Source organism: Pteropus medius, unplaced genomic scaffold (assembly GCF_902729225.1).
Source record: "Pteropus medius unplaced genomic scaffold, Ma_sr-lr_union100, whole genome shotgun sequence".
NCBI lineage: Eukaryota > Metazoa > Chordata > Mammalia > Chiroptera > Pteropodidae > Pteropus > Pteropus medius.
The window spans coordinates 3,756,916-3,769,671 of NW_024349797.1; the positions used below are offsets into that span (position 1 = coordinate 3,756,916).

At 38.9% G+C, this 12,756-nt stretch overlaps 1 protein-coding gene across 16 annotated transcripts in view; it reads left to right on the forward strand.

Moving 5' to 3' along the window:
• The window catches only part of TTLL5 (tubulin tyrosine ligase like 5), a 221,143-nt gene that overhangs the window by 145,646 nt on the left and 62,741 nt on the right, over window positions 1-12,756 (forward strand). For all 16 annotated transcript variants that reach the window (XR_005657525.1, XM_039883837.1, XM_039883842.1 and 13 more), the window contains one exon: window positions 6,122-6,317. Coding sequence is in view for 15 of the 16 variants with exons in the window: in XM_039883837.1 (XP_039739771.1) it covers window positions 6,122-6,317 (196 nt within the window). In the remaining variant the exon portion in view is untranslated. The remainder of the gene's footprint in view (window positions 1-6,121; window positions 6,318-12,756) is intronic.

Sequence of the window (12,756 nt, forward strand, 5' to 3'; positions counted from 1 at the left end):
TGAAGCAGCGGGCCTCCATCTTGAGGAATCCTCTTCAGGTGGCAGCTGCCATGCAGCAGCTGTCTCTGGTGGGGGAGACTGGCAAGTGAACTTGGCTCCCCAATTCATCACCCAAGTTACCCAACATGGACACAATACTCGGTAAGAGGATTATAAATACTGCTTTGCTACTCTTCTAAGAAGTAATAGAATTGCTCACACCTGTTCCTTTGTGCCCTTATTATTTGTTTTCCCAAAGATTTGGATTCACTTTACATGGGAAGAATGTTAATAATAGCAGCTCACATTTAGTGAGCATTTATTATGTGTGCCAGACATTGTGCTAAATTCTTCACATGGATCATCACACATAATTCTTGGACCAGGCCTGGAGAGGCAAGTTTGATCTTTATGCCCATTTCCTAGCTGAGGAAACCAAGAGAGGTTAAGTATGTTGCTTTAAGTGGTAGAGCCAGGATTTGAACCTTGCAGTCTCGTTCTAGAGCCCAGCTCCTAGTCACTCAGTTGTACTGCCTCCTGTTCTGAGGTCATCCAGGTCAGAACCTCTGGTGCAGATCCAGGGGCACAGGGCCTCTGCTCTTCCCGAAGTCTGTCACTAACTCAGCTTTTGCATTGGTTTTGATTCCTTTCCAGCATCTAAAACCTTTTATTTCTTTTTGCTTTCTTTCTTAGATTCTGTTTTAAGTCCTTTCCCAAGAGCCTTTCATCCTCTCAAATAAACAAAATATTTAAAAGTTTTTTTTAAAGCCCTTTCACCCTGTTCTCAAGCAGGAAGATCAGCTTGCATTTATAATTTATGTAGTTCTGTGCTTTTGATCTAGCATATAGGTCATCAGAAGTTCATATAGTTTTTCCAAATAATTTCTGAGCTTTTCTGTATTTGTAACACCACCTCTACAAAGAACCATTTCAACATAACTCCATAGATTCAAAACAGAAAAGGGAGAAGCGTATATATAGTCTTATCTCAAGGAGCAAACTCAAAGGTAAAAAATAAATTTTAGTTTTAGCATCTGCATTTTCAGAGAACCTTTAAAAATCACATTCCAACATCAAAATTCCCTTAGGAATCTTGTAAGTTTCCCTGTCACTGTGAGCATGAAGTCTCTTGACAGGTACGTCCACCTCATTCCACCTAAATAATTTTGGGTACAAATTTCATTTGGCTAGCTCTCACTATTCCCAGTTGGCAGTTACCAGCAGCAAGTCTTAAGATTTGTTAGTAGACAGTTTCAATATTATTTATTAACACCCTCAAAGCCAAGGAAATACCACCTCCCAAAGCCAGGGGAGGTTCCCACCACATTATGTAATGCCTTTCTGATCACATAGCTTCCTGGATCTGGCCAGCACTGCTTTGCACTGCCTATGGGAGCCCTTCTGTGGTCTAGGATTTTCAGCATTTGCAGCACCTTTTTATCACTATTTGCCATGACTGCTTTGTTTGAGATTGAGAATTTATAGACAAATAAAATACAACCTCTGCTGTCTTTAAATATCTACACATTCCTTACAGTGCCTTGGAAATGGGTAAAGATACTTTCTTATAAGATTCTCCCCAGAAAGTACTTCCTTCATGGCCTTATGGTTTTTCATTAGAAGCACCACTGGCAATTTGAATAGCACATATTTTCCCTAGTACAGGGCTCTTCCTTGCATTTTTGGACATTTAGCATCCTTGACCTTTATCTATAAAACATCATTAATCCCCCATTCCCATTATTATGACAATTGAAAGCATACCCACACACTCCCCAATACCCTCAAGAGGAGCAGAGGTGTCCCTGTACATGGTCGCTCAGGTGTTGCTGGAGTTGGGTGGAAGGAGGCTGGGGAAATGGACTGCAGAATCATACTCTGTGTGCAGCTGTCACATTCCTCTGCCTCATCTCTGCCCCTCTACTCTTGTGACATCACATCATTCTCGGGAAATCTTGACACTGAAAGCACATCTTTAGGGAGAGTGCATCTTTAGTGTTTCGCTAAGGACCAGCGCATTTTACATATTCCCTTCAAGTTCCTTAGAACCAACGTTCCTTTGATGAACCAGAGATTAAAGCAAAGGGAGAAGCATAGCCATTTAGTGTATATTGGCTGAAGAATGAGGATATTCTGCAGGAAGGCAGTTATGGCAAGACGTTTAGTCCTGTAATGCCACAGTGTAACATAGAAAGTAAGATGAAGTTCTCAATGAGAAAGTGTGAGTCAGAAAAACTTACCGTATTGTTGCAGTTAGCTATCTATGTAGTAAGGGGCGGAATACTGTGTAGTTCACTTTGAATCTTTGAATTTGAATCAAATGCTAACATTCTGACCATCTCCCCAGCTAACTTACTTGGCCCTGTATACTCTGTTCTAGAAATAATATAAAACTGTTAGAAGTTATTTACAAGGAATGTGTACAATATTATGTTTTAGTATTGAGCAAAGAATAAATACTAAAAGAATAAAACAATTGAAAATAAATTTTAGAAGAATAATTGAATCTCTCAATTTTGGTGAGAGTACAAAATGTATGACTAGTAAATTAGAATGAATCGAGGTTCAAGGAAGTGGGATGGAATTTTGGGCGGAAATGGAAACTACTGGATGTCATAGAAAGGAATATGTAGATATATAATCTCAGACAAAGCCCAAACAAGAGTATACCTGGCCTCCTCTGTGTCAGTCATTATAGCACTTGCATATTGCAAACCCCAAAGGCTTGTGTTTTAATGGTGAGATAACCATGGCCCAAGTAACACGCCCTGTAATTCAGAGCAAGTACGTTTCTCGTGGCACTTAACCACATTGCCTTACACAGATGAGTACTCCTGCCCCCGCCCAGTGTTGCACTGTAAAAATTCCTGCCTCTTTGCTAAAAGCCTCTACTTGCTTGAGAAACTTCCTTTTGTGATTTGGAGACTGTGCTCACGGTACTAATGAGATTAAAAACAGCTTTCACTATAAAAGTTTATGATGCTGCAGTCTGTTCAGTTTGTGTACAATTGGATCAATAAATCTCCTTTTATCCAAAGTCCCTTATTCGATCTTCTCTTGCCCACTGTCCTACCTCTTATGTTCATGGACTCCTTCCTGCTTTGTGTATACACACCTGAGAATATGGCCATGGTCATCTCCAAATAAGGGAGGCTAGTTACAGACCTGATGTCTGATTTACAACAAGAAGACATTAAATTAAATGCCTCTTAAGAATGTTTGTTATTAAAGCAGCTTTTAGAAATAAAACCAATTTAGCTAGCCAGTGAGATGAATTCTGATATAAACTACATGGTTTCATAAATCCTTTAATATCTAATCCCTGAGTCTAGATTGCTACTTGTGGCTAGAAACTCCTTCCATTACCAGCAGAATCACAGTTGATGAATTTTCTGAGCTTGGTCCAATTATCATAAATAATAGTTTTATTCTAGATTCAAATACCTGCCTTAATTGGTATGGAAATCTTAAGGTTATTCAGCCAGGCAGTTTCTGCCGTTTCACCCATCTCTTCCCTGGTGTTCATTTGTTCAGTGGATGGGCTCACTACTTCCTTGAACCTCTTTTCCATGAGCATTCTCCATTGCCCCTTGTTCCACTCGGAGCTCACTCAGTTCTCCTAGCTGTTCTTGCATGTTCTCTTCAGTAAGCTTATCTCTTCCCTCACTAATGAGAAAAGAGAGTAGGTTCCTCTGGCCCCACCTTTCCTAACCCTGTAACTCCTGTTCGACTGCCACTCAGCACTTCATTGTGAATAATAATGTTAACATTTTAGTCATGTTTGTAGGTACTTATTTGTATTTGATCATCGGTGGCCACATTTCTCCATACCTCCAAAATCGCTGGGGAAAGATCATGTCTTTCATACTGTAGAACGGTATGCATATTGTGAGATTTCAGGAGGGATCATTGAGGATCAGATGTCATACTCAAAAAAAATAAATACTTTCGGAGCTTTTTGGTACCATTCTCCAAAATCAGCTGAAAGTGTATAATTGTGCAACTGAACTGTGGGAGCCAAACTATGGAGGAGAAGAGCAAGGGATGTGACATGTAAGAGGTGAGATTATGTGACTAGAAAACCTTTTATCCGTGGACTTCAGAATATATTACACAGACTTTCCTTTGACTAGGTATTTGGAAATCTCTTTGAGAGAGGTGGGGAAACCAAAGCAGAGACTTGAAATGACCAAGATATGAGGGAAGTCAAGAAAGGAGCATGGACTTCTAGATTCAGCAGACGTTCTACTTGGCTCCCTCCCACAAGTCTCTGTTGGGGTCCTTAAACAACAAGGTGGCCTGCAGGTTAGGACGCAGAAGGTCTTCATAACCCTCACCCGAGTGTTGCATCTCTGCCACTGAAATGAGCATTCATACCTCAGGATATTTACAAAGGAAACAATAACATGATTAAATCACTGTCCAGATTTCTCTTAAATTAGGCACTGTTTCACTTCTCTAAGGCCCATTAACCAGGGTTTGGGGTGAGGTTGTTCACTATGAGATTCTTCATGTTTCTTCTGCGTACAGTTTTCTGGTCACTGTACCTTAAAAGGGAAAAAAGAAATACAGGGTGATTAAAAAAGGTTTGATGAATAACTAACTGTTCTCAAATATATTGGGACCTTTTTTAAGAAACTGTAGTAAACTATACATAACAAAATTTACCATTCTTAAGTACAATTCAGTGACATTTAGTACATTCACAGTGTTGTGTAACCATCACCACCATCCATCTCCAGAACTTTCTCATCATCCCAAACGAAAACTCAGTATCCAATCAATAATTCCCCATTCTCCTGTCTTCTCTGTCCCAGGACCACCATTCTGTCTCTATTAATTTGACTATCCTAGGTACCTCATATAAATGAAATCATACAGTCCTTTTATGACTAACGTATTTCACTTAGCATGTCTTCAGAGCCCACCCACATTGTACCATATGTCAGACATTCCTTCCCTTTTAAAGCTGAATAATGTTCCATTGTATGTATCTATCACATTTGTTTATCCATTCATCTGTTCATGGACAGTTGGGATGGTTTCACCTTTTCGCTATTGCGAATGACACTGCTATGAACATTGGTGTACAAGTATCTGATGCCCTGTTTTCAGTTCTTTTGGGTACATACCTAGGAGTGGAATTGCTGGATCCTATGGTATTTTTTTTTTTTTAGCTTCTTCCGAAACCACCAGAGTGTTTTCCACGGCAGCCACACCATTTTATATTCCACCAGCTATATGCACAAGAGTTCTCGTTTCTCTACATGCTTGCTGGCGTTTTTGCTTTCCATTTGTTTTGTTTTTAATAACAGCCATCCTAATGGGTGTGAAGTGATATAAATGAGGACTGTTTTACTGGGAAAAAACAGACTGAGAGAGGGGATATGTAGGAACATGAAGTTGTGAAGACTTGGACTCGGATGTGCACAGATGAGGCACCAGAATCTCAAATTTTAAAATTTGAGTTAGGAAGATAGTATTTAACAAGTAGCATAACATAGGGTACTAAACAGTTAAAAACACTATAGACCTTTTACCTTCCTTATGTATTCACCCTAAATGTCAGCCTGGCTGGGGCCCCTGTCGAGGTAAATTTAGATTAATGAAAAAAGTATCTTCTCACACCAGTTTTGTCGTCCTTTGATGGGGATGTAAACTCAGATATGCATAAACACTTCTTTAAAAAGACTTAGTTCACAATTGGGTGGTTTTAAAAAACCAAGATTTCTATATAATTCACCTCTACACTTTTAAAGTTGATGTGTCTTTGTTCCTACCTTAAATTAAACTACTATTCTGCATTTGAAGCTCTCTGGGTTCCTCTTGGGGGTCCTTGTGGCAATCACAGGGAAGTGAAATTTCTATTTTAATTATTTAACAGTGAACCGATATTTATCAAGCATTGGTCATGTGCCAGGACTTATAAGAGCTGCAAATAGAGTGTAGAGTAGAGCAGACCCTGTCTTTGTGTTCATGGAGCTACAGTTTAGTGGGCCAGTCAGATCATTTATCACACAAGTATATTTGTAATTCCAAACTATGTTTAATTCTGTAAAGGAAAAATACCTGAGATATTTCTCTCCTTTCCTTTAGATTATTCACATAACTACTCTAAGAATCTGCTTTCTTTTCTCTTTAGGAGCCTCCAAACTGGTGGCTTTGCCTGGGAGGGAGAAGTAGAGAACAACGCGTATAGCAAGGCTACAGGAGTGGTCCCCCAGCACAAGTATCACCCCACAGCAGGCAGTTACCAATTGCATTTTGCCCTCCAGCAACTCGAACAACAAAAACTTCAGTCCCGGCAGCTTCTGGACCAGAGTCGAGCTCGGCACCAGGTAATTCAAGATAAGACTCTTCCATGTGCTAACCTCTTCCTTCTGTTGGTAATAATAAGGTCAATGGGAAATGTAGGAATATAGTTTCCCAAAAGTTTACCAGCACCACCATCGCTTGGATGGGTCATGGGGAATCTACTCTTAGGGAAGATATGTCCCGAAGCCACATAGCATTGGTTCTGCTGGAAGTTGATGCTGAACCAGTTGTGATACTCTTTCATTTGGATGTTTCTCCGCAGAAGTCTCTGTTGTAGTATTTACCCTTTCTGCCGTATGACTTTAGTTCAGTAGCCTCCCAGAAGGTCTAAAAGCTAGCATTTTAAAGCATTTTTTTTTATCTCAATGTGCTACATCCTCACCTGCATAGCACATATTAATCCCTCATGACCTATCAAGATTTTCAAGGAGAATCACTTTCAGGTTCTTCTTGTAGAAAAGGTCATAAGTTGAGTCGTTGGTCTTCTGGTTTGATAGTTTGTATATAAAACATTGTACACAAAAACAACAATATGCTCAAAAATCCTTGCTGACGTGGAGCTTATGCTCTAGTGAAATATCAATTCCTTACTTACTGTCTATAAAATGACAAAAACCCTTGAGCATATGTGTGAGGGAGCTACATAAGTATACTGCACCAGTGTATCAAAGAAGGAGTGACTTCACAGAAAAGGCCATAAAGGGTTAAATTTTTCTTGATGATTCAGGATTGCCATTAGAATCAATTACCAGGTTCTACATGTTCTGTTGGGCTGAATCAGTATCGATTCTGTGAGCTTTCCTGATATTTGCTTATGTGAAGAAATATATCAGCTTGATCTTTTGTCATTTGCTCTTTCTTTAAAAATGTATTATGTAGTGTGCATTAGTTTGTGCAAAATTAATATTCATTCAAAAGCTAAAGCGGCATTTCCCAGTTTTATTTTCTTCTACATAAAACAATTACATTACGTTCTCTGCCTTATCTTTTCAACTGCTGTCCGGGTTCAGACATATTATTTCAATGTCATTCATCATTTGATAGTGTACTCAGTATATTATATTAATTCATTGTAACTGAGAAATTGTCAGTGCAGACATTTGTGAAGTAGTTTATTAGGTCGTTTTTACTGGAGAAATATCCAGACTTCTTATCTGGAAAATATGGAACGTAGCATCTCATTTTGATCACCACAGTGCCTTCTATCAGGTAGAAACTTCCTCATCTAGAAAGTCTTTGTGGTAGTAGAGGCATTTAAGCCGGTTTGCATTTTCACAATTGCAGATGTAAATGTATATCTTCGATATTTTTGTAATCTGTGTAAATTTGTAAAAACTCTTTGGATTTCTAAACCCCCCGTCATTCAGAGTATTTGAGAATGCCAACTTAATCAGATACTCGATAGCGTAGATATCGTATATAGCCTTATTTCTCATACATGAGGATAATCTGTGGCTCTAACGTATCTAGACAGTAGGTCCCTTGTCATTTTTAATGCTTCCATGCCTTGATTTAAAAATAATAATAATATAGAGGTGCTTGCAAGGCATTGAATTTTGAGGAAGGAGAGACAGTTTTGCTGATTTTCACTTTTAGAAACTGCTTCATTTATAAGTCCTCTTTCTTTTGATTTGCTTCCAACAACTCACATTCCTTTGAAAATTCAAAGTACTGCTATTCTTGTGTGGATTTTTTTTTTTCACTGAAGATTATACTGGTTTAGTTTCACTGAACTATGAAGTATATGGAAAGGATGTTTTTTAGAATCTGTCAGACTATCTGTCTTAGGGAGGAGTCAGAACTCCCAAGAAGGGAGTTAACTTGTGTCTCCTAGAGAGGGAACAGAAAATCATTCATCACAATTTTATATATGTTTATAACATCATTTTACTTCTCCCTGTTTTTCTAATCTAATTTTATTTAGGTAAAAATGAATAAGGGTGAGGTCTGGGACTGTGGGGAGAGCTAAAGAAACTAAATTCTGTTAGCTCGAAGAGTTTATAACTAATAAAAGAGCAAATAAATACTAAATGTTCTAACATTAAGAATATTTAGTAACTTAGGGCATTTTATTTTAGAAGACATTAAGAATCACTCCACAAAAGGAACAAAGCCCTACTAGATTTGTAAGCTTCTGTTTTTAGCTTACCTTGTGATTGCACTAGACCTGACCATTATAATTACAGCTAAATTGTTGATTGAAGCCTGTTTTGCAAAATCAGTATAGCCTGTATTTTTGTATGCCTTGGGTTAACCTTTTAGAATAGAGATGGTTTCTCTGATGAACTTCATATACTTTGGATTCATTTTACTTAAGTGTAGGTAGCCACTGATATAACAATTTGGTTAATTGCCTATATAAGAGCAGAAGGTAGAATTGAAATCTGATTTATCTAGCATTCATTCACTAGAGAGATCTGATTATGGAACAGGACATTTAAGGGGGAGTTATATTTTTATATTATATTACATTATATTATATATTGTATTATATTAATTACATCATAGTATATACATGGACAGTGCCTTTCATATAGCAATGATCTAAAAATGCTTTGGGAAAGATCGTGCAGCCATTCTTGCATCGCATGCAGAGGAAGTTCGCCCTCTTCTCTGCACTTAGCCAGCTTATTAAAGGTATTAATCTCAAGAAGGCAGTCTTAGATGCAGGATATGAGTTTGACAATGCGCATCTCTAACCATTCATGCAGAGTAAGCTTTGATCTTTATCTCTGTCTAGCATTTCACTCATAAATCTAAAAACTGTCATGCCCTGAATCTTCCCCTACTAAAGACTGGTCCTGTAACATGGGCATGGAAGAAGAAAGTCACCCAGAGCCACTGGCAAAGCCAGGGATGGAGGTACAGAGAAATAGGTGGGATCCAGTGCATTTGTTAGTGTGATAAATAAACTAAGACAAAATTGAAACTATGAGTTTTTACATACTGATGGATAAAAACAGCAGTTTTTGTTTTTTGGTTTTGTTTTTGTTTTAAAGACATTCTTCTAAGTCAGAGCAAGCGTTGGCAAATTTTTTCTATAATGTCCATATTTTAGACCTTGTAGGTCGTAGGATCTCTGTGGCAACTATTGAACTCTGCCATGGTTGAGTGAAAACAGCCGTAGACAATATGTAAATGATGAGTATGGCTGTTTTCCAATAAAACTTTATTTACAAAAATAGGCAGCAGGCTGGATTTGGCCTGCAAGCCTCGGTTTTGAGTAACAGAACCCCTTGGAGGGTCTGTTAAACCACCGATTGCTTCCTCAACCCCATTTCTGATTCAGTAGGTTTGGGATGGGGCTCAGTTATTTCCATTTCTAAGTTCCCTGGTAATGCTAAGGCTGCTCTTCGGGGCATCACACTTTGAGAACCATTGAGCTAGAGGGAAAGCGATTAGAAATGTCTCTTGTTCATTATTTGTTTTCCATCCTTTGGAAGAGAGGCAGGATATGTTAAAACTTAGTGTTGTCCTAATAAAATTTCAGGCAATCTCTTTTTATAGGAACTTTGTTTCTATCTTTTTCACGCCATCTATTACAGTCTCCTTATAAATTAAGTTTTCCAAACTTGAAAACCTCCTTGCTCATTCTTCTTATCAGGGTACGTTGTGCTCAGCAGTCACTGCTCCCAGGATTCAAGTTTCATGGTAGACAAGAGATAAGGAATGGGACAGATTCCTCCTTCTTTGTTTTAATAATGATAGCCAACATTGCTGTGGTCCAAGCACTATTCCAGGTGCTTTACATATATTAATTCATTAAAAAGGAGTTTCGGGATGGTTGAGGGGGTTACAGAATCTTCTGTGTTGATATGTCCTGGTGTGTGTCTCCTCTCTAGCTTCTCTCATTGCTTTGCACTTCTTTCTGGCTTCCTGCCCCTGAAGGAGAAGGTTAAAAACTCCTTTCAGCTGAGCTGGGGGACTTTCATGGGCATCAGTGACTGCTGGTGACATCAGCATGAGTAGCCCTCCATGCTGGGGTCTGTGAGGAGGGCTTCACGGGCTGTGAGGCCTGACTGACCTGATTCTAATTGCTGACATTGAGCTGATGTTATTCTTGGCCCAGGGCACAGCGATTACTCAGTAGTTTCTGTTAAAGTGATCCTTTGTTAAACTTCTGCTCCCAGCCCCCCTCTCCTTCCCTCCCACTCTCTTCTCTGCCTCATCCAGACTGAAAAAAGCCCAAAAAGCAGAAAAATTAAGGACATTTTGATGGCCAAGGCAGAACTGCTGAAATTTCTTGTAACAGCAAAGTGGGAGAAGAAGATTTTAAATACATCTTAATTTTTCACTGGTTCCCAGAGCCCTTCAATTTTTAGTAGACTCACTTTTCAACATAGTAAGGTAACTCAAGGTAGGAGAAAACTGTGCATCCTAAATTCCTGTCATCCTTCCACTCTGTCTATTCTTTACTTCCCCCTTCCCACCATGCCCAGTTTTACCAGACTAACCTAGATTCCCCAAGGGCCAACAGACACTAATGTTCCTCTAAGAAGCAAGGCATGTTGGGGGCGGGAGGGGACTCCGTTCACATCAAGGGGTCTTTCACTGTGCTGGTAACATCTTGAGTGCCATATGTAATGAGCTGTTTGCTAATGGTGTGTGTGTACACACACAACCTCGCAGGTGTGGAAAGGATTCCCATATAAACCCAGCCAAGTCTTGTTATTCTGCTCCTAAAAGTTCATTGCATGTGTCTAGAAAAATTCTGCCCCCCCTGCAGGAATGAATACTGTTTCTCCAAGCCTTCAGCTGCTGTGTGTTTGTGTTGTGGGGGAGGGGAAAGAAAGAGAAATTCAGCAGGCACCCTGGCTTTTCCAGGCAGCCAGGAATAACACGCTAACTCCTCAGCATGGCACAAAGAGAGCAAGCAAACAGACTAGCTGTGCAGGGAGAGTCTTTCTGCGTTTTTCTAACAGAGTGTTCAGGAGGAAGGTTGGACTGGGAGTGTGCAAGCGAAAGAACTTATGTCTCTGTACTTAAATTCCTGAAGCAGGTTGACTTGAATGTCATAACCTACTACTGCTTTGTTGTTTTGTTTCATTTTGTTTTGGGGAGTTTTTGCTCTATTTTGTTCTTCCTTCTGACCTTTATCAGGAACTCAAATAACACTTAGTTTCTAGATGATGATGATGATAATGAATTTTCCTAGAATCATTTGATTTAGTAGATTTTGCCAAACCAAACTCTTCTTACGTAATAGAAACACATTGAAAATATGTGAAATAATACATGTAAAACTACGTTCAATTGTTTTGGACACAGGCACATTGGACAAGCTTTGGAGTCAAATAATCCTCAGTTTTAATCTTAGCTCTGTCCAGCCCATGACGTGGGACGGGTTATTCAAATTTCTTTGAACCTAAGTTTGCTAATCTCTAATATGGAGAGGACAATATATATATCTGTGGATTCTCATGAGGATTATAAGCTTCAGGATGTTACCATTTGTGAAGCACCGAACCAGAAGTTTTATATGTATTAGTGCATCGAATCCTCACAACTGGCCTTTCATTAGCCCCATTTTGTAGATGAAAAAAAACAGAGCATCATTTATGTAACTTTCTCAGAGTCACCTAAGTAATAAATGGAAGAGCTGGGATTTGAACCCAGGTATGTCAGGCTCTAGTCTCCAAGCTCTTGGCTATCATGCTATATGCTACCTCCCTGGCAATATATTAAGGCATTCAGTAAAAAGTAGCTATACATATTGTTGCATAAATTTTAAGTTGCAGTTCATACATTTAACAAATACTTATTGACCCTTATAAAACTGCATTTGAAAAGTTATTCTCAGGTATCTTAACTAGTCTCCTATTCATATTACTGTTGCAAAAGAAAAGGTTTACTAAACATCTGTAAACTCAGACCTAGACATTATCCCAGTTACCACAGATTCTTAAAGAGATGTCTTACGAAGGCGTTTCTGGGCTTAAAACTCTTAGAGATGCCCATATTTGACCGCCTCCTGCCCCATGCTTGTATTATTCAGTAGTAGGGTCAAGGACTGAGGGGTCATGCAATATCCTGAAATATGTTCTAGAAGTTTGGAGATTTGGAGAACTTGTGTAGGTTATTATTAATAATATAGGAATTATCTCTTCATTTATCACTTTGGCCTTTCAGCCCTGTTATTTTTACTGGTCATACTATTTTAATTTTATTTCTACGATAGGTATTTTTGAGAAGACTACCAGGAAACGTGACAGATGCCTTCAAATGTGAATACCACAGAAACACTTTGGCATGATTAATATTATGTTGGCTTTTTCAATACCATAGACATCTAATTCTTAACGCGTTCTTACAAATAGACATCAGTTCACTATGCTGATTCATTACTAACAGTAATAGGAGTCCCCTGCTTTCCACCAGGTTGTGTTCTAAGCTGCTGCTAGAGTGGTGGCCCTCTGGAATCTCAGAGGAAAGAAATCTCAGGGAAAGGGACATATAGTAAGT